At 47.1% G+C, this 19,687-nt stretch overlaps 1 protein-coding gene across 1 annotated transcript; it reads left to right on the forward strand.

The window, feature by feature from the left end:
* The first annotated feature begins 1,343 nt into the window (after positions 1-1,343).
* On the forward strand, positions 1,344-19,518 carry LOC141224293 (dynein axonemal heavy chain 12-like). The gene is made up of 5 exons (XM_073666903.1): positions 1,344-1,463; positions 1,826-1,977; positions 2,432-2,570; positions 3,112-3,277; positions 18,657-19,518. The coding sequence occupies exons 1-4, from the start codon at positions 1,344-1,346 to the stop codon at positions 3,199-3,201; spliced, it is 501 nt and encodes a 166-aa protein (XP_073523004.1). The 3' UTR covers positions 3,202-3,277; positions 18,657-19,518.
* The last annotated feature ends 169 nt before the right edge of the window (positions 19,519-19,687 follow it).

A 19,687-nucleotide genomic window follows, 5' to 3' on the forward strand; every position in this document is an offset into this window, starting at 1 on the left:
CACCTCGCTCTTCTAGAGGAACTCTTTAAGTGGCTCGTCCAACCTTCCCTTCGATTCCTCCGAAAGCAGTGCAAGGTGGGCGCCATGTGTCCTCTCAATTGTAGGAGCATTGCGCAAGTTTGTAGTCTAGATTTACCCTCAGTGTCCTAATGTCTTTCCTCATAGGATCTGGTGACAACCAGCAATGGCAATGTGGTAATATCACTCACACCATTATTGGAGATGCTGATTTTTGATGTGGTGAGAGAGGATCCGAATAATAAGAACATTCGTATCTGGATCCTGGTAAGTGGAAGATCTGCCGATCCCATACACAGTGTGGCTGATCCACCTGCAGGTATAGACAGTGCTTTCCTATGCTCCTGGAAAACGGGGAAATAATTCCAAGTGGAGAGAAATTGTGAAAATATCACAATTCTGACATTATTTTTTGGGAATTGTTTTTACGGTGTACATTGTGTGGTAAAATTACTTAGCAATATGATTCACTCCTCAGTACGATTACACCGATACCAAACATGTCCAGTTTTTTTATTAGATTGGTAGTGAAAAAAAAAAATTAGAGGTTTGGGAAAAAACATTTTTTTGGGTTGTGTCACCATTTTCCGAGACCCGTGACGTTTTCATTTTTTAGTCGATGGAGCTGTTTGAGAGCTTATTTTTTGTGGTACGAGACAATGTTTTTGTTGATACCATATTGCGATAGATATTACATTTTTATCGCTTCTTACAGCATTTTTTGTGATACTGCATCAACCAGAAAAACATAATTTTGTCGTTCTTGATTTTTTTTCTCGTTACGCCGTTTACTGATCGGGTTAATTATTTTTATATTTTGATAGATTGGACTTTTCTGAATGCGGCGATACCACATATGTGTATTTTTTGTAAAACTTATTTTCTCTGTTTTTACTGGGGGAAAAAACCCATTTCAAGTTTTATGGGTTTTTTTTTTGTTTTTTTTCATACTTTTTAAAACATTTTTTGTAACTTTTCTCTGTATTTATTAGCCCCCTTAGGGAACTTAAAGCTGCGATCGTCTGATCGCTTGTGCTGTATACAGCAATGCTACACCATTGCTGCATATAGCAAAAATCACGGTCTCCTTTGAAGCCCGGCCACGTCATCCGCGATTGTTAGAGGCAGGTTCCTGACGTCTGCTGAGAATTGCATGTCAATAGTACCTTTAGAAATATATTTACTTAGAAAATTGGTGACGTGTTCAATACTTATTTCGCCCGCTGTATATTGTATCCCTTTTCTTCTCTTTTAGGCCAGTTTTGCTTTCTCCCTGGTTTGGTCCATTGGCGGCTGTTGTGACACCGACAGCAGAGTGAAGTTTGATGCTTTTTTTCAAAGAAATTGTCACAGGAAAGATCGATCAGAGCCCTTTCCTGTCCTCCGTGGGGAAATGGGAATGTCCTTTGGACGATAAAGGCCTGGTCTATGACTACATGTACGAGGTAAAGGGATTTCTTCATGGAAATCAAGCCTAATGCTCAGCAACTTATAACTTTGGCCTTTGGGTTATTATCTTAGGTCTCTTAGGACATGTTCACACTGTGTTTATGCCGTATATCTATGACTCTGCCAGAGGTTCTGATTGAATCCCCGAAAAACTGAATTCAGAAGGAGACATGGAGTCCAATGACCTAAGTGGATTCCGTCAGATCCTCTGGCAAAGTAATAGACATGCTGCATAAACGCAGTGTGAACAGGACCTAAATGTCAAACTTATGTAATGTGTCAGTGCTCTCTTATCCCTACATCAAATGTGTCCGAATATGGTTTATCAAAGTTGTAACTACTTTTTTTTTCTTTGAAGTTAAAAGGCCGAGGGCGCTGGGTTCACTGGAATGAGTTTATTAAAGGCACAGCCACGTGGGACAAAAGCACCAAAATCCAAGATATCATTGTGCCAACTATGGATACTGTCAGATACACCTTCCTCATGGATATGTGCATCAAAAACACCAAGTAAGAGTAACAAAATGACTCTTATTAGGAAACCTTGTTGACAATTATCCATTTTGCCATCACAATTACTTATTGTATGGGAAAACCATTCGGATAGTGGAGTCGAATTAGGAAACCCTATTGGTCTATACACAGAAAACTGGCCGCCATTCACACCTGTCTGTTTTATGTCTGTACCAAACACAGTTTGTATAAATGAAAATAGTTTGCTAGTTACTTAAGGACGGGAAACACATATCACGATGGACGGACGGGCCGCGGGACCCCTGACCTGAAATTGACAGCCTCATAGACATCCATGAGGCTGGCGAGTTTGGGTCCGGAGATCTTGGTCCGTACATGGATGGTGTTTATCGGACATATGAATTCGGGCCTAAATTAGTAGTTTTATTCTCAACACTGTAAAATGTTTGATTTTATGGTTGTCCTACAAACTACTTTCCTTTTTTCGCAGACCACTCTTATTTGTGGGACTGACGGGGACAGGGAAATCTATTTACGTCAAAGACAAACTGATGAACAATCTGGACAAAGAAAAATTCTTTCCCTTCTTCATCAACTTTTCTGCTCGCACCAGTGCCAATCAGATTCAGGTTTGTCTTCTTTTTATCACCCTGCCTTCTGACAAATGAAAGAGGTTGCTTCATTACGATATATAGATGTCATTGGGGGGGATACGCCACTTAGGACCCTCTGCTATGAGCCAGAGAGGAGACCCACAAACAACAGAGGTCTCTCTCGCAGACCCTGAAGATCTGTGTATTAGATGGTCAGACATACATTTAAATGGGTTGATGGACCCATGTGTGTCTTAAAACAAAAAAAATACCCTGTCGCTTCTCCACGCTGCCGCCTGTGTCCCCATCGGTCTCTTCACTTCCTTTTCGACCAGGAGATGTCAATGAAGCCAACCAGTGTCAGATGATCGCCTGCAGTGGTGACTTTCTTTCTGAGCCAGAAAAGAGAGCTAGAAGACTAGTTCTTCTAGGTCGAATGAAACATCAATTCTGCAGCCAATCAATAGCCGCTGATTTGGCTGCAGCGGTCATGTGATGTTTTCTACCTGAAAATGAGACACCGCAGTAGTGGTCAACCTATTGAATCTTCCGACACATAGTTTGCATCTTATTCTAGAATATCATCATGGACAGACTGGACAAAAGAGGGAAAGGCGTGTACGACCTCAGATGGGGAAGAAATGCGTCATATTTGTGGATGATATGAACATGCCGGCATTAGAAAAATATGGAGCACAGCCACCTATCGAGCTCCTGCAGCAGTTATTAGACCACGGGAATTGGTAATATTCGCAAAAAAAATTAGTTTTTTATTTGTAAGTTATTTTCTTTTATCTTTTCCACTATACGTATATATGCAGCGTGTGTATGTATGTATATATATATACAGTACAGACCAAAAGTTTGGACACCCCTTCTCATTTAAAGATTTTTCTGTATTTTCATGACTATGAAAATTGTACATTCACACTGAAGGCATCAAAACTATGAATTAACACATGTGGAATTATATACTTAGCAAAAAAGTGTGAAACAACTGAAAATATGTCTTATATTCTAGGTTCTTCAAAGTAGCCACCTTTTGCTTTGATGACTGCTTTGCACACTCTTGGCATTCTCTTGATGAGCTTCAAGAGGTAGTCACCGGAAATGGTTTTCACTTCACAGGTGTGCCCTGTCAGGTTTAATAAGTGGGATTTCTTGCCTTATAAAAGGGGTTGGGACCATCAGTTGTGTTGTGCAGAAGTCTGGTGGATACACAGCTGATAGTCCTACTGAATAGACTGTTAGAATTTGTACTATGGCAAGAAAAAAGCAGCTAAGTAAAGAAAAACGAGTGGCCATCATTACTTTAAGAAATGAAGGTCAGTCAGTGCGAAAGATTGGGCAAACTTTGAAAGTGTCCCCAAGTGCAGTTGCAAAAACCATCAAGCGCTACAAAGAAACTGGCTCACATGAGGACTGCCCCAGGAAAGGAAGACCAAGAGTCAACTCTGCTTCTGAGGATAAGTTTATCTGAGTCACCAGCCTCAGAAATCGCAGGTTAACAGCAGCTCAGATTAGAGACCAGGTCAATGCCACACTGTCACGCTGTCAGAGCGTACAGGGGGGTCAGGGGCCTGAGCTGACCCTAGATGGGGGCCCTGACTAATCCCTCAACCTGGAGGTACTGTTAATGGTACAGAGGTCCAGGCCGCCAGCGTAACCATAAACTTCTGAATATCCCTGAACCTAAGTAATCTAGTCCTGAGAAGGACCCCGATCACAACAATGGGAAACAGGATAGAAAATGCCCAAAACACAGTACTAGACAAACGAGACAGTACAAGGGGAAAACCAAAAACCACCTTGCATACAAAAACTAACACCACAATTACAGAGGGAACAACAACAGGTTAGGAGATAAATGATAAAGGGAGGAAGGGAACAAACCACACCGCATACTCCTCTGAACTCCACCAAACAACGATCCACTCTGAAGGTCTGCAAGAAATGCTTTCACCGACAACTTCCCTAACAGACCAGCAGGTATTTGAAGGAATCCCAATACTGCAGCATTAACTGCAGCTGGGCGAGGCTGAGCCTCATCAAGCACAGAGAGAGAGAATTAACTCCCTCACAACAACAAAAAACAAAGCACCAAAAACTCAGCTGCGAGAAGTCAGGCTGTGTAGTCGCGACGATCTTCGTGGCGACACACCCATGACACACACAGAGTTCTAGCAGCAGACACATCTCTACAACAACTGTTAAGAGGAGACTTTGTGCAGCAGGCCTTCATGGTAAAATAGCTGCTAGGAAACCACTGCTAAGGACAGGCAATAAGCAGAAGAGACTTGTTTGGGCTAAAGAACACAAGGAATGGACATTAGACCAGTTGAAATCTGTGCTTTGGTCTGATGAGTCCAAATTTGAGATCTTTGGTTCCAACCACCGTGTCTTTGTGTGACCCAGAAAAGGTGAACGGATGGACTCTACATGCCTGGTTCCCACTGTGAAGCATGGAGGAGGAGGTGTGATGGTGTGGGGGTGCTTTGCTGGTGACACAGTTGGGGATTTATTCAAAATTGAAGGCATACTGATCCAGCATGGCTACCACAGCATCTTGCAGCGGCATGCTATTCCATCCGGTTTGCGTTTAGTTGGACCATCATTTATTTTTCAACAGGACAATGACCCCAAACACACCTCCAGGCTGTGTAAGGGCTATTGGACCAAGAGGAAGAGTCATGGGGTGCTACGCCAGATGACCTGGCCTCCACAGTCACCAGACCTGAACCCAATCGAGATGGTTTGGGGTGAGCTGGACCGCAGAGTGAAGTCAAAAGGGCCAACAAGTGCTAAGCATCTCTGGGAACTCCTTCAAGATTGTTGGAAGACCATTTTCGGTGACTACCTCTTGAAGCTCATCAAGAGAATGCCAAGAGTGTGCAAAGCAGTCATCAAACCAAAAGGTGGCTACTCTGAAGAACCTAGAATATAAGACATATTTTCAGTTGTTTCACACTTTTTTGTTAAGTATATAATTCCACATGTGTTAATTCATAGTTTTGATGCTTTCAGTGTGAATGTACAATTTTCAAAGTCATGAAAATCCAGAAAAATCTTTAAATGAGAAGGTGTGTCCAAACTTTTTTCTGTACTGTATATACACACACATATATATACTGTATATATACACACACATATATATATATATATATATATATATATATATACACACACACACATATATATATATATACTGTATATAGACACACACACATATATACTGTATATAGACACACACATATATACTGTATATACACACACACATATACAGTATATACTGTATATAGACACACACATATATATATATTGTATATAGACACACACATATATATATATATATATATATATATATATATATATATACTGTATATACACACACATATCTATATACTGTATATATACACACACACAAATATATAGCAACAGGGCCCCGTTGCGTCCTCTGTGTCTCTGTACAGATATAAGTGTAACACGTACTGGATCCAGCACAGGTGACAGTCTGCCATAGAGCTGACGTGCAGTACATACACTGTGTTATGGGGGCACTCACCTGTGCGGACCCCGCTCTCCGGCCGCTACTTCTTTGCTCATATAAGGTCTCATTCTGCCATTAAACAATTCGGTTGTCATGGCAGCGGGGGTGGGGCGTTGGTAGGGGGCGTGTCTGGTATAGGGCAGATTGGGGCGGGGCTGTCATGCAGTGCTTGTCTCATCCCTGTAATTTCCTGCTGATGCCACCTGGTGGACAGCATTGGTCAGTACACGCTGAGAATGCTACATTTGCATTGTACTGTGGGAGCTGCTGGTACTACTGGTGCTTCCTGACTGCTGTCCCTATGAGGTATGCAGTATGTCACATGGTGGGGGAGGAACATTTTATATATGTATATGCACTGCTCAAAAAATAAAGGGAACTGTGCGGCCCTCCAAACAAATGCCACCCCACACCATTACTGACCCACTACCAAACCGGTCATGCTGAGGGATGTTGCAGGCAGCAGACCGCTCTCCACGGCGTCTCCAGACTCTGTCACGTCTGTTACATGTGCTCAGTGTGAACCTGCTTTCATCTGTGAAGAGCACAGGGCGCCAGTGGCGACTTTGCCAATCCTGGTGTTCTGTGGCATTTCTTTGGATGGCCGCACAGCCCTCCTTGTGCTCGGCAGAGGTAGCCTGACTGCCATTAGGTACCGAGATGAGATCCTCAGACCCCTTGTGAGACCATATGCTGGTGCAGTTGGCCCTGGGTTCCTCCTAATGCCGGACAATGCCAGACCTCATGTGGCTGGAGTGTGTCAGCAGTTCCTGCAAGATGAAGGCATTGAAGCTATGGACTGGCCCGCCCGTTCCCCAGACCTGAATCCGGGACACATCTGGGACATCATGTCTCGCTCCATCCATAAAACGGACAAACAACACAAATATTGGTTCTATCTTTTACACATTTGGGGTAGCCCTTAAGAGGGCCATTGGGTCAAAGAGAGAGAGAGAAGAGAGAGGGAAGGGAGAGATACCGGGAGATACCAAGAGAGGGAAAAAAGAGAGACCCAACCAGTGCAAGGCTAAGCCGGGCAGGCGGCAGCGGCTATTTATACCCACTGCTGATCTCTGATTGGTGGAAAATCTGGGTATGGCTGCTCTGATTGGTGGAAAAACTGGGTGTGGCTGCTCTGTGATTGGTCAGCATTATGACCTCACAGTGGCGATGACTCATACCTCCTGGGTGGTTGTTTTTAATGTATTTTTTGTTGTAACATTTTGTATGGCTGTTTGGTGCAGGGGGTGGGGTCGGGAGTATTTTAACCCCTGCACACCCCCATGACCATATGCCTCGACCCGTAGAAGCGTGATAGACACGCGAAACGTCCGTCGTCCGCAAAAGGCGCCGCTTCCCTGTATTTTTAATGGAAATGGAATAAAAGAAGATTTTATTAAATCGGTGTGCCACCTCGCTTTCTTCATGTATGAGTAGTATAATAATGATGATTTATCCTGGGGATGGGTTATCAATATCAGATCGGTGGGGCTCCGACACGCGGCACCGGCTCTACCCATCAGCTGATTGCAGCGCTCAAGTGTAAATAGTGTGAAGATTGAACATCACAGCTCCATTCACTGTACTGTGGGTCCTGCAGATCAGCTAATATTCATGTAATAGGAGCTGATCTGCAGCACCAGGGAGCGGCCACTACAGAGTGAACAGATCAGTGATTTTTCAGCTCCTCAACACTGTTTACATCTGACCTCGGCCGAAGCTGCAAACAGCTGATTAGTGGAGGTGCCGTGTGCCGGACCACCACAAATCTGATATTAATGAGCTAACCAGGGGATAAGCCATCAAAATGTTTGTCCTGGAAAATCCCTTTAAGGCCCACCTGCACATAATAAATATATATATATATATATATATATATATATATATATATATAGCAAAGAGTGGGAAGGGGTTAATCACAGGCTCATAAAACGGACAAACAACACAAATATTGGTTCTATCTTTTACACATTTGGGGTAGCCCTTAAGAGGGCCGTTGGGTCAAAGAGAGAGAGAGAGAGAGAGGGGAGGGATAGATACCGGGAGATACCAAGAGAGAGAAAAAGAGAGAGACCCAACCAGTGCAAGGCTAAGCCGGGCAGGCGGCAGCAGCTATTTATACCCACTGCTGATCTCTGATTGGTGGAAAATCTGGGTGTGGCTGCTATTTATACCCACTGCTTATCTCTGATTGGTGGAAAATCTGGGGGTGCCTGCTCTGATTGGTGGAAAATCTGGGCATGGCTGCTCTGTGATTGGTCAGCATTATGACCTCACAGTGGCGATGACTCATACCTCCTGGGTGGTTCTTCTGGGCAATTCTGTTTTCTGATTGGTGGAAATTCTAATCAGCATTATGACCTCACAGTGGCCGTGACTCATGTTTCATGGACTGTTCTATCTGGGTGACCTGAAACATGCTGATCTCTGATTGGTTGAAATTCAAGTCATCTTCATGACATCACAATCGAGAAGAATGAATATCCAATTTACTTAATATAAATGACCAGCAATGCTGTTCTCTTAATGGTGGAAATTCAAGTCATCTTCATGACATCACAATCAGCATGTTATTACTGCCGATATGTCCAATTTTTTTCCTAAATTTCCTACGTTTGTCCTAATTTATTAGCACATATATACCACTCATTCCTACAATCAAAGGATCAGGAAACCCCTCTGAAATCAATATCCTACAATTTACCCCAACAGCAAAAAAACAACTATATACAAAATACCAAAAGGTATATCAGATTATTAATGAGCAAATAAAAGACACATAAAAATAATTTTTAGAAATGTGTAGAAAAAATGCTGTAAAGTAAGAACGCTTCAAAAATAGAAATGTTAATGATCTATTTAATCAATTAACAAAATACAAGTGAATGAACAAACGAAAAATCTAGATCCAATCAATATTTGGTGTGACCAACTTTTCACTTTAAAACAGCGTCAATTCTTCTAGGTACACCTGCGCAAAGTCAGGGATTTTGTAATAATGCAGTCAGGTGTCTGGTCATACACCATGGCAAGACTGAGCAAGAATACACAAGGAAGTTATACTACATCAGCAAGGTCTCTAAGGCACAAATTTCAAAGCAGATTGAGGGTTCAAGATGTGTCATTCAAGCACTAGTGAAGAAGCACAAGAAAATGTGCAAGGTTGAGGTCAATAGATGCAGTGGTCGGCCAAGGAAACTTAGTGCAGCAGATGTATGACACATTATGGTTACTTTCCTTCAAAAGCGGAAGATGTCCAGCAGTGCCATCAGCTCAGAACTGGCAGCAACCAGTGGGACTCAGCTTCACTCATCTACTGTTCAGAGAAGACTGGCCAGAAGTGGTCTTCATAGCAGAATTATGGTGAAAAAGCCATATCTTCCACATCAAAACAAGGCCAAGTGACGCTGAGTCACTGCATTAAAACAGAGAAAACGGGGAAGGAGGGGGGGGGATTGGCAAGATGTGCGCGGTTGAGCCAAAATATGAAAAATGTGGTTGTTACTGTAGGGAGTTTGTTCACTGAAGGGCTGGAGAGCAGAACAATAATGAGTGTCTGTGGTCAATAGTGATGCATAACCACGGTGAAGGGTCCTGTAAGTTTGGGGCTGCATTTCAGCAAATGGAGTTGGGAATTGGGTCAGACCTCATGCTATAACATTTTCCCCCATCATGGGCCCCTCTCTGGCATATTGTCCCTATTCTGGCATAATTTCCCTCATTCTGGTTTAAGACATCGCTGTTTGCTCCGCTGCACCTTCTGCATTCTTCAATATCCAGATCCATATTCCAGTTTGTCTTCTCTGCTGCACTACGTGAGTCCACAATCAACTGAGGAATACCTACGTCTGCTTACTATCCTTATTTCTGTTTGCATATTACTGTACCTAAGTAAACTTGGACTATCGTTAACGTTTACATACCCTAATAGTAATGAAGGCCGTGCCTTACAGATTAGGTTCTAAGAAGTATTGTTTGGAATGAACTTACCTTCATAAACTGTTTGCTGTGATCTTTTGCACTTGAGTTTAAAATAGACTTTCACACTACTCTTGTCTCAGTCTCTGCTTTTGGCCCACGCCATTGGACTTCAGGGTATCTACTAACATCGTAACAGGCAGTTCCTTTGAGCTCATGATTCTCATTTGGTCTGACATGCACTGTGAGCTGTGAGGTCTTATATAGACAGGTGTGTGCCTTTCCAAATCAAGTCCTATCAGTTTAATTAAACACAGCTGGACTCCAATGAAAGAGTAGAACCATCTCAAGGAGGATCACAAGAAATGGACAACATGTGACTTAAATATGAGCAAAGGGTCTGAATACTTATGACCATGTGATATTTCAGTTTTCCTTTTTTAATAAATTTGCAAAAATTTCTACATTTCTGTTTTTTTTCAGTCAAGATGGGGTGCAGAGTGTACTTTAATGAGAAAAAAAAATGAACTTTTTAGAATTTACCAAATGGCTGCAATGAAACAAGGAGTGAAAAATGTAAAGGGGTCTGAATGCTTTCCATACCCACTGTATATAGTACTCAATGGGTGTGGCCTGCCTCTGATTGAGAAGTGCTTCTTCCGGCAGTCTGAATAAGGGTCTATCGTTAGGGGTGTGACTAATTTGTTTTCACTTAAGGTGATATATGTCCCGCTTTTAATGAGATTTAATAACATTTGTATTTTAGGGTTTCTATTATAATTCTGGGATTTCCTAATTTGTTTATAGAATTTTTGAATTGCATAACACATAGGATAAGGATAATAGGTTTAGTATATGAGATAGGAAATAGTTATTGATAGAACTAGTGCAGTGGATGGGCACTAGTGTTAATAAAAAGAGGGGCACTTCCTGATAGTGTGCGCCATGTCCCATGATTTGGGAATCTTACAGACCATATTGCACTATCATTAAGTTGCTGTTTTGTTGCTATGCAGTTAGGTTTTCCTTTCTTATAAGTTTGTCCTTTGTCTCTCCCTGTCTCTCTCAGATGTAGCTGTGATGTCAGTAACCCCTCCCTTCTCCATTCTTCTTCCTCATTCACCATCTTCAGCCATGTTAGAAGCTTATGTGCTTCCAGCCCGTTTCTAAAAAAGTCTTTTTACCTGCTGTACATTTGCACATCATCGAGTATTCTGCTAGAAAATAAATCTTCTTCTGAATCTTCAACAATGTGCTTCTTGCAGTCGAGTTAAACTATCTGAAGACATCACTATGTGTGAGTACGGTAAAGAGACAGCCTAGAAACGGTGTCTCACAGCGCCCTATGCTTGCAGCTTAGTCATGGAGTCAGAATAGTGTGAGTTCAGTGAGAGTTAGTGAAGTGCATAGTGAAGGTGAAGTTCAGGTGCGGTGGGCTGCTAGGGGCAGCATGTGTCACTTGTTCCAGGCAGTGGGAGGCATTACTGGGATCCAGAGCAGTCGCTCCAGTCACGTCCAGAGCCTAAGGTCTGGTATAGGAGCTGCCGGACACTTTGTGTACTCTGAAGTACAAAGGAAGATGGACAGGGACCTGCATAGATGGAAGTTGAAGGCCAGTCCCGGGTGCACTGCAGAGGTGGACGAGAAATACAGGATGAGCTAGCAACAGGGCTGAAGAGGAGTTATGCTAAGAAGGAGGATAATGTGAATTGCTGTGCCTTATCCTGTCTGTACCCACCTGATGAACTAGAACTGTCAAGTATATGTTTGACTGTTACAAAGAACTTTGTGTCCCCTAAATTGTGTGCGGCGGCTTCTGAGGAAAGAAGCCTGAAGGCAGTGGAGGCCTGCGGCCTACAAGAGAATGTGCTGCACCCCACACCCTAGAGCACACTGGGACTGGGACACCCATTGTCTGTAAAGTGCCAGAGCGAAATCAGACAGACGTTCAGTCACGACTACCGCTCTGTGCCACTTTACAAGATGAGTGATAAGGGAACTTCTCCATCAGAAGAGAAGAGGAAATAATGGTCGCTGCCCAAACTGTGACAAGAACAGGACCACAATGTGTGTCACCCTGGCCTGGATGCCACAAATGTATAATAAAGCTGTGTCTGAGAGCAAAGGGGAGGTCCTCTAGTCAAGGGCCATTAGCATGCAATACCTCCTGTCACAGGCCAGTAGGGGGAGCAGGCTGCCCCTATTAAAGCTGGAACTGGGGGCAGGGTTAGAGAGAACTGGACAACCTGTCTCTGGATTGAGAGGTGTCCCAGAGCCGGGACAGACAGTTGTGTTGCAGCCTAAGAGGACGTGTGGCAGTAGGAGAGCCACGAGCCAGGGACAAAAGGCGAAGTGAGTCTGTCCTGGCAGATAAAGAAACTAATCTTCCAGACTTTGGTGTCTGAGGCTGTGAGGATTCCACATCCTACAGCAGATAACCAGTCCGCAGGGGACTGTATGTTCCTTGGCCTAAGAAGCCCGGAGGCTCCGCCACAGCAGAAGGGACCAACAGAGCCGTACCAGGCCGGGAGTAGCAAGGGACCCAAGTTGCAAGCCATACGGGCGAGAGGACACGGTGAGCTCAGGAACGTGGGCTGTTACATTACCAGAAGGGAAATAGCCAGAAGGAGCACAGAGAGCACGGTAGGCCGACACCCTCATCTTGACCAGGGCCAGCTTCCCACTTGCTCTCAGACATCCAGGCCCCCTCCTAGCCGGGCCTGTTTCTGGGTCATTTTACCTGTTCTAATAAAGACCCTGAACTGTTTAAGAGGCCTCCGTTTCCTGGCTAACGCGGTTGGAATCATCCCCTCCATCATCCATCATACACTGCCCTGGGGCCCTACTCTTCCCGTGGGGAGTTGTACTATTCGGAGCTGCACATTTACATCTGCCCCAGAGGTCTGCACTGCAGCGGCGGTTAGCACTGACCGCAATCCAATGGGTGGCGTAGTCGGAGATTACTTAAAACTTATAAAGGACTGCCACTGGCCTGACCACCCTAAGCCACGGACCGGGTTGCCACCACTACCCCCATCGTCTCCCTATTGCCCGGCTCCGAGTGTCCCACGGCCCAGGGGGCGAGTCAGCTTTGGCGTAGTCGGCAGGATTGTAACCAACCCGCCAAAAACGGGTATTGCGTGCCTGAAAAAGACTGTACACGTACCTGAAGAAGAGTTTTTCCACCACCCGGAGCCGTTTCCCGCCATTTTCAACCGTCTCCCGCCATCTTCCGTCGGTTCCCGCCATCTTCAGCCGTTTTCCCGCCAACGGATGCCATCTTCAGGACGCTGCGCGGGAAGAGGAGGGGCGTGGACGTCCAAACCGCGCGAGACCCGAATCTCCGCCCCACGCACCGACGCTGCGCAAGGTCCTGGAAGGGAGAGAGAGCGACGCTGACGTCATCAGGACGCGACGCAGGTCCTCGTCCGGAGCAGCACCAGCGGAGTCGCGGCCTACAGAAGAGGATCGTCAGAAGGTAGGCCACGCTTAACTAGGGGGGAGGAAGATGTCGGACACTGAGGCGCCCACTACCACCAGCACAGCTGCAGCAGCGGTGATGCCATTTTCCCTGCCCTACGTCAATGGAGCGGCCTGGTTGCCTAAGTATTCAGGGGAGCCCCATGCCCTAACTGACTTTAAGGAAAGGCTGTACAGTTTGTTCCAAGTTTACCCCCTGACAGAGGAACAGAAGATTAGCATACTTACAGGTTAACTGGCACAGCCCAGCGGGAGGTAAAGTAATGGCCCGCTGAGGAGAAAAGGACCGTAAAGGACATTCTGGCCCGGCTGCGGGGTACCTTTGATACACGTACTTCCGCTGAAATTAAAATGCGGTTCTACGGATGTAAGCAGCGGGCACAGGACAGCATCAGAGACTATGCCCTAAATTTGCAGGAAGCCTTGAGAGCCATCAAACAAGCTGACCCTGGCAGCGTGCAGGATACGGATAAGCTACTAACAGAACAGTTCATAGTAGGTCTGCTGTCTAGCGCCCACAGGACCCAGCTGCGCCTCATGTTCTTTCAGAACCCTGATCTGACCTTTGCCCAATTCAAGGACAGGGCCATAAGGGTGCTCCGTGAACCCGCAACAAGTGGCGCTATAAACCCCCGGCGCCCTGCTCTCACCTACCACCAGAAGGCGGCGCCCTCCTCTGTGGACTCTGTGGGGGACGATGCACAGGCCCTGAACCAAGCCCCGTCGAAAGATCTGCATCACCAAGTCCAGGAGCTGACCAGGAGCGTTGCGGCATTGACCAGGACCGTCCAGGCGTTACAAGTGGACCCGTCAAGACCCATCGAGTTGGCTTCAAGTCCGGAGGATGTCCCGTGGCGTCGACAGAGGAGGACCCCGTCGTTCCGAGGGAGGCCCACAGATCGCTACGCAGAGGATGGACAGCCCATTTGCCGTCGATGCAACCAGCCCGGACACATTTCCAGGTACTGTAATTTAAACGGGTCCAACCTGGGGCAGAGAGCCAACCCCCAGGCATAAGATCACCAGGCCCTTATAATTGGCGTGATAAGTACGTTGGGGGGGGCGCCCGGTTTTACCCGTGGTGCTGAACGGTATCCCCATGAGCGCCTTGCTGGATACCGGGTCGCAAGTAACTACTATCCCTTATGTACTTTTTAAGCAGTATTGGACTGATGCTGATATAACACGGTACCCAGACAGTGACTTGAGCATCATCGCCAGTAATGGCTTGCCCGTGCCGCAGATGGGGTTCAAGGAAATGACCATTAAAATTGGTAAAGTTGAACTACCGGCACAGGGAGTGATTATTGTGGACATTGACCGTCGTGAAAGTCACCCTAAAATAACTGTGGGTACTAACGTGATTGAAAATTGTCTTTCAGAGGTAATTGTAATTCTACAACAGGTGGCAGTGAATGCTAGTTCCAGCCAACAGAGAGTCCTCAACAAGGAGATAAAAGCCATGATGAGACGGCAGCAGGTAGAACTGTCTGGTGGTGAGATCGGTAGCGTAAGACTGAGTGACCCATTCCCCATTTCCATGCCTCCCAAAAGTGAAATGATGATCTGGTGTCGGACTGCAATCGGGTTGAGAGGTAGAGACTACCAAGCCATGGTAGAACCCGTGTACTCAGACAGCAGGCCCACCATTTTGACAGCCTGGGGGGTGGTTGATGTCCGTCATGGGAGGGTGCCCGTTCACATTCTCAACATTGGGGAGAGGGAGGTACACTTACCCAGGTACGCTACACTTGCCAAACTGTTTGCTGTTGAGCACAAAGCTATCAGGGCCGTGGAACCTTTGCCTCCCTCTCCACAGGCGGAGAGTAATGGCTCACAGAAACAAAAGGAGGACTGGTGCCAGAAACTCCATGTGGGTGCTGACTCCACTCCCCTGCACCAAAAACAAGGAGTCTACCGGGTGGTACAGGAGTACGAGAGAGTCTTTAGTAAGCACCCGCTAGACTTCGGCAGAGTAAAAGGGATAGAACACCACATCCCCACAGGGAGCCACCCACCAATAAAAGAGAGACACAGGCCTGTACCCCCTGCACATTATCAGAACGCCAAAGGTATGCTGCGGGAAATGAAAGAAGCTGGGGACATTAGAGATAGCTGTAGCCCCTGGGCAGCCCCCCTGGTTCTGGTAAAAAAGAAAGACGGCACCATGAGAATGTGCGTGGACTATAGACAAATCAACCGTATCACCCACAAAGACGCATATCCGCTGCCTAGAATAGAAGAGTCTTTAGCCGCACTAAAATCAGCTAACTTCTTTTCTACTTTGGACCTTACTAGCGGGTACTGGCAGGTTCCTGTGGCAGAGGCTGACAAGGAGAAGACCGCCTTACCACCCCGATGGGACTGAGCGAGTTCAACTGTATGCCCTTCGGGCTCTGGAACGCACCAGGGACCTTCCAGAGGCTGATGGAATGCTGTCTAGGGCACCGAAACTTCGAGACTGTCCTCCTTTACCTGGACGACGTGTTCGAAGCCCTGGCAGGCTATGGCCTGAAGGTGAAACCATCAAAGTGTCACCTGTTGAAACCGAAGGTCCAGTACCTAGGGCACGTGGTAAGTGCGGAAGGAGTAGCCCCCGACCCTGACAAGGTCACGGCAATCAAGAGCTGGCCAAGCCCTTCGAACATCAAGGAAGTGAGGCAATTCCTCTGGTTGGTAGGCTACTACCGAAGGTTCATCCCCGGGTTCATTATGATGGCAGCTCCTATGCAGGACCTCCTGATAGGACAGTCTAAGTCCAGAAGCCAAAAGCCACCCTTCAAGTGGGATAAACCGGAAGAGGAGTCCTTCCGTCAGTTGAAGATGGCCCTCACAGGGGATGAGATCCTGGCCTACCCTGATTATGGCCAGCCTTTTATTCTCCACACAGACGCCAGTAATGTGGGACTGGGAGCCGTACTGTCACAAAACCAACAGGGCAGAGAAAGAGTGATCGCGTACGCCAGTCGGAAGCTGAGGCCCACCGAGAGGAACCCGGAGAATTACAGCTCCTTCAAGCTAGAATTCTTGGTGGTGGTGTGGGCCCTAACGGAACGCTTCAAGCATTACCTGACCTCCGCAAAGTTCACTGTGTACACGGACAACAACCCGTTAACACACCTAGACAGTGCAAGACTTGGTGCCCTGGAACAGCGGTGGATGGCCCGTCTCTCCAATTATGACTTCGTGATCAAGTACCGGGCAGGCAAAACCAATGCCAACGCTGATGCCCTATCGAGAATGCCTCACTTACCTGAAGGTGACGAAGACCCAGAAGAGCTGGAGGAGGTAGAACTCCCCGCGTTTCACCGGTATGGGGCCGCTCAATACTCCCACCGCGTGAAGGAGGAAGATTTAACAACCGTTATGATCAATCCCCTACCTCACCACAGCTGGGCCGAGACCCAAGATAGTGACCCTGCAATCCGCCTGGTGAAAGATCTGCTGACCCAGGAAGATGCCCGCTTAGATCCGGATGCTCCAGAGGAAGCCAAGCAGCTATGGAAAGAGAAGAGCAAGCTGTTCCTCTATGAAGGCAAGCTGTACAGAAGACTTGTCAACCACCGGACACAAGAGCTGACCTGGCAAGTCGTGGTCCCAAGGAGGGATGCAGCTATGGTCCTGGGGGCTTACCATGACAGAGCGGGGCACTTCGGTTGGAAGAAACTGGAGTTCCTGCTAAGAGGACGGCTCTTTTGGGTCGGCATGAGAGGGGCTGTAGAGAAGTGGTGCAGGGACTGTGGCCCTTGTAACTTAAGGAGAAAAGACCGCACCAGCCAGAAGACACCCTTGAAGCCCATCGTCACCCAGCAGCCTCTTGAGCTGGTAGCTCTGGACCACGTCAAATTGGCTCCAAGCCGGTCAGGATACATCTACGCCCTGACAATCGTGGACCACTATTCCCGTTTTCTAGTGGTGGTCCCGGTAAAAGACTTGACAGCCCAAACGGTGGCCAGAGCCTTCCAGCAATACTTCTGCCGTCCACACGGGTATCCGGAACAGGTCCTGACGGACCAGGGTCCAGCGTTCGGAGCTGAAATCTTGCAAGAGTTCTGCAACCTCTATGGCTGTAAGAAGATTCGGACAACGCCTTACCGCCCACAAACCAACGGGATGTGTGATTAAATGAACAATATAGTCATTGATCTCCTGAAGACGTTGCCCCTGGAGGAATGCAGCCTGTGGCCAGAAAAACTGCCGGACCTGATAGACTTATACAACCATATCCCGGTGAACGCTACAAACTGCACCCCGGCTTACCTGATGCGAGCCAGACCAGGTAAGCTGCCCCTAGATCTGGAGATGGGAGTCCTAACATCTGAGGACACCTCCCTGGATGCGGACTGGGATACGGAGAGGCGACTGCAGTACAAGAATGTACAGGAGAGTGTGGAGAAGAGCCTGGCCCAGGTGAGAGAAAGGCAAGAAAGACTCTTCAACCAACACGCCCCTGCTGGTCCCCTAGAACATGGTGAGCAGGTCCTGAAGCGAAAGAGAAGGCTACATAAGATGGACGACCAGTGGGAAAGGGAACCCTACACCGTACTGCAGTCTGATCATGACAACTCGAAGGTGTGCGTGATCACCAAGGATGGAGGAGAAACCACTAGTACCGTCTCCAGAGACCACCTAAAAAGGTGCCCCGAACAACTCCGTAGTGCAGAAGAGGATCAAAGTGACCTTGAACCCGCAGAGGACAAGGAAGAAATGATCAGCACCGTTCTCTGAGAGTTCCCTCAGTCCTGGACTCGAATAAACGATGCCATAGTGGTACCCGTCCTGCATTTCCTGCAACCGGCTCAGCAACAACCTACACCAGAGCCGGAAGGTGAAGAAGAGCAAGCAGTTCCAGAGGCAGAAGAGCCTGTACCAGCAGCCCAGGAGAATCAACCCTCTGCTGACAGTGAGCCTGCCATGCCTGCGATGAGCCAAAGGACCCGTAGACAGCTGCCTGCCCTACCTGTACACCAAGCTGGTAGCTCTACCCCTAACGCTAGTGAAGAAAACCAGGTTGGTCCACCACCAGACAGTGGGTTACGCAGGTCAACCAGAAGCACAAAGGGGCAGAAACCCACTCGCTGGAGAATATAGGGTGCACTAAAACTGTAAATAACCCTGTTGCCAAGTGTTGAAATGTTTGCAAATTTACATGCATGATTAGTAATTGTGTATTTCAGTTTCTTACAGTTACCGTACGGACTCAAAGGTTATGGACTTTTAATAACCGGGACTTTGTATGGACTGCGTTCGGAGCCTGACCAAGGAATGAACTAAGACTGTAAAGGACTTGGGGCTAGGACAGACCCCCACCTGGTTAAGGCTCCCCGTTGTGTTGGTGAAAATGGACACCCGGTCACAGACCACACTGTGACCTTAAGAACTCAATCTGTGCGTCACTTGCCTGATAATGTTTTATGGTCATGCATATGATCTTTGTTTATTGTTTAGTCCCGGAGTACTAAATTTTACTAGGGGGGAATGTGTCACCCTGGCCTGGATAACACAAATGTATAATAAAGCTGTGTCTGAGAGCAAGGGGGAGGTCCTCTAGTCAAGGGCCATTAGCATGCAATACCTCCTGTCACAGGCCAGTAGGGGGAGCAGGCTGCCCCTATAAAAGCTGGAACTGGGGGCAGGGTTAGAGAGAACTGGACAACCTGTCTCTGGATTGAGAGGTGTCCCAGAGCAGGGACAGACAGTTGTGTTGCAGCCTAAGAGGACGTGTGGCAGTAGGAGAGCCATGAGCCAGCGACAAAAGGCGAAGTGAGTCTGTCCTGGCAGATAAAGAAACTAATCTTCCAGACTTTGGTGTCTGAGGCTGTGAGGATTCCACATCCTACAGCAGATAACCAGTCCGCAGGGGACTGTATGTTCCTTGGCCTAAGAAGCCCGGAGGCTCCGCCACAGCAGAAGGGACCAGCAGAGCCGTACCAGGCCGGGAGTAGCAAGGGACCCAAGTTGCAAGCCATAAGGGCGAGAGGACACGGTGAGCTCAGGAATGTGGGCTGTTACATTACCAGAAGGGAAATAGCCAGAAGGAGCACAGAGAGCACGGTAGGCCGACACCCTCACTCTGACCAGGGCCAGCTTCCCACTTGCTCTCAGACATCCAGGCCCCCTCCTAGCCGGGCCTGTTTCTGGGTCGTTTTACCTATTCTAATAAAGACCCTGAACTGTTTAAGAGGCCTCCGTTTCCTGGCTAATGCGG

The sequence above is a fragment of the Phyllobates terribilis genome, unplaced genomic scaffold, assembly GCF_046119375.1.
Source record: "Phyllobates terribilis strain yellow unplaced genomic scaffold, ASM4611937v1 Scaffold_386__1_contigs__length_1829782, whole genome shotgun sequence".
In the NCBI taxonomy this organism is placed as follows: domain Eukaryota; kingdom Metazoa; phylum Chordata; class Amphibia; order Anura; family Dendrobatidae; genus Phyllobates; species Phyllobates terribilis.

Coding starts and splice junctions, on each gene's coding strand:
- LOC141224293 (XM_073666903.1), top strand. CDS start 1,344: ATGCTTTTTTTCAAAGAAATTGTCACAGGAAAGATCGATCAGAGCCCT. Junction 1,978..2,431: donor ATGTGCATCAAAAACACCAA/GTAAGAGTAACA, acceptor CTTTTTTCGCAG/ACCACTCTTATTTGTGGGAC. Junction 2,571..3,111: donor CCAGTGCCAATCAGATTCAG/GTTTGTCTTCTT, acceptor ATCTTATTCTAG/AATATCATCATGGACAGACT.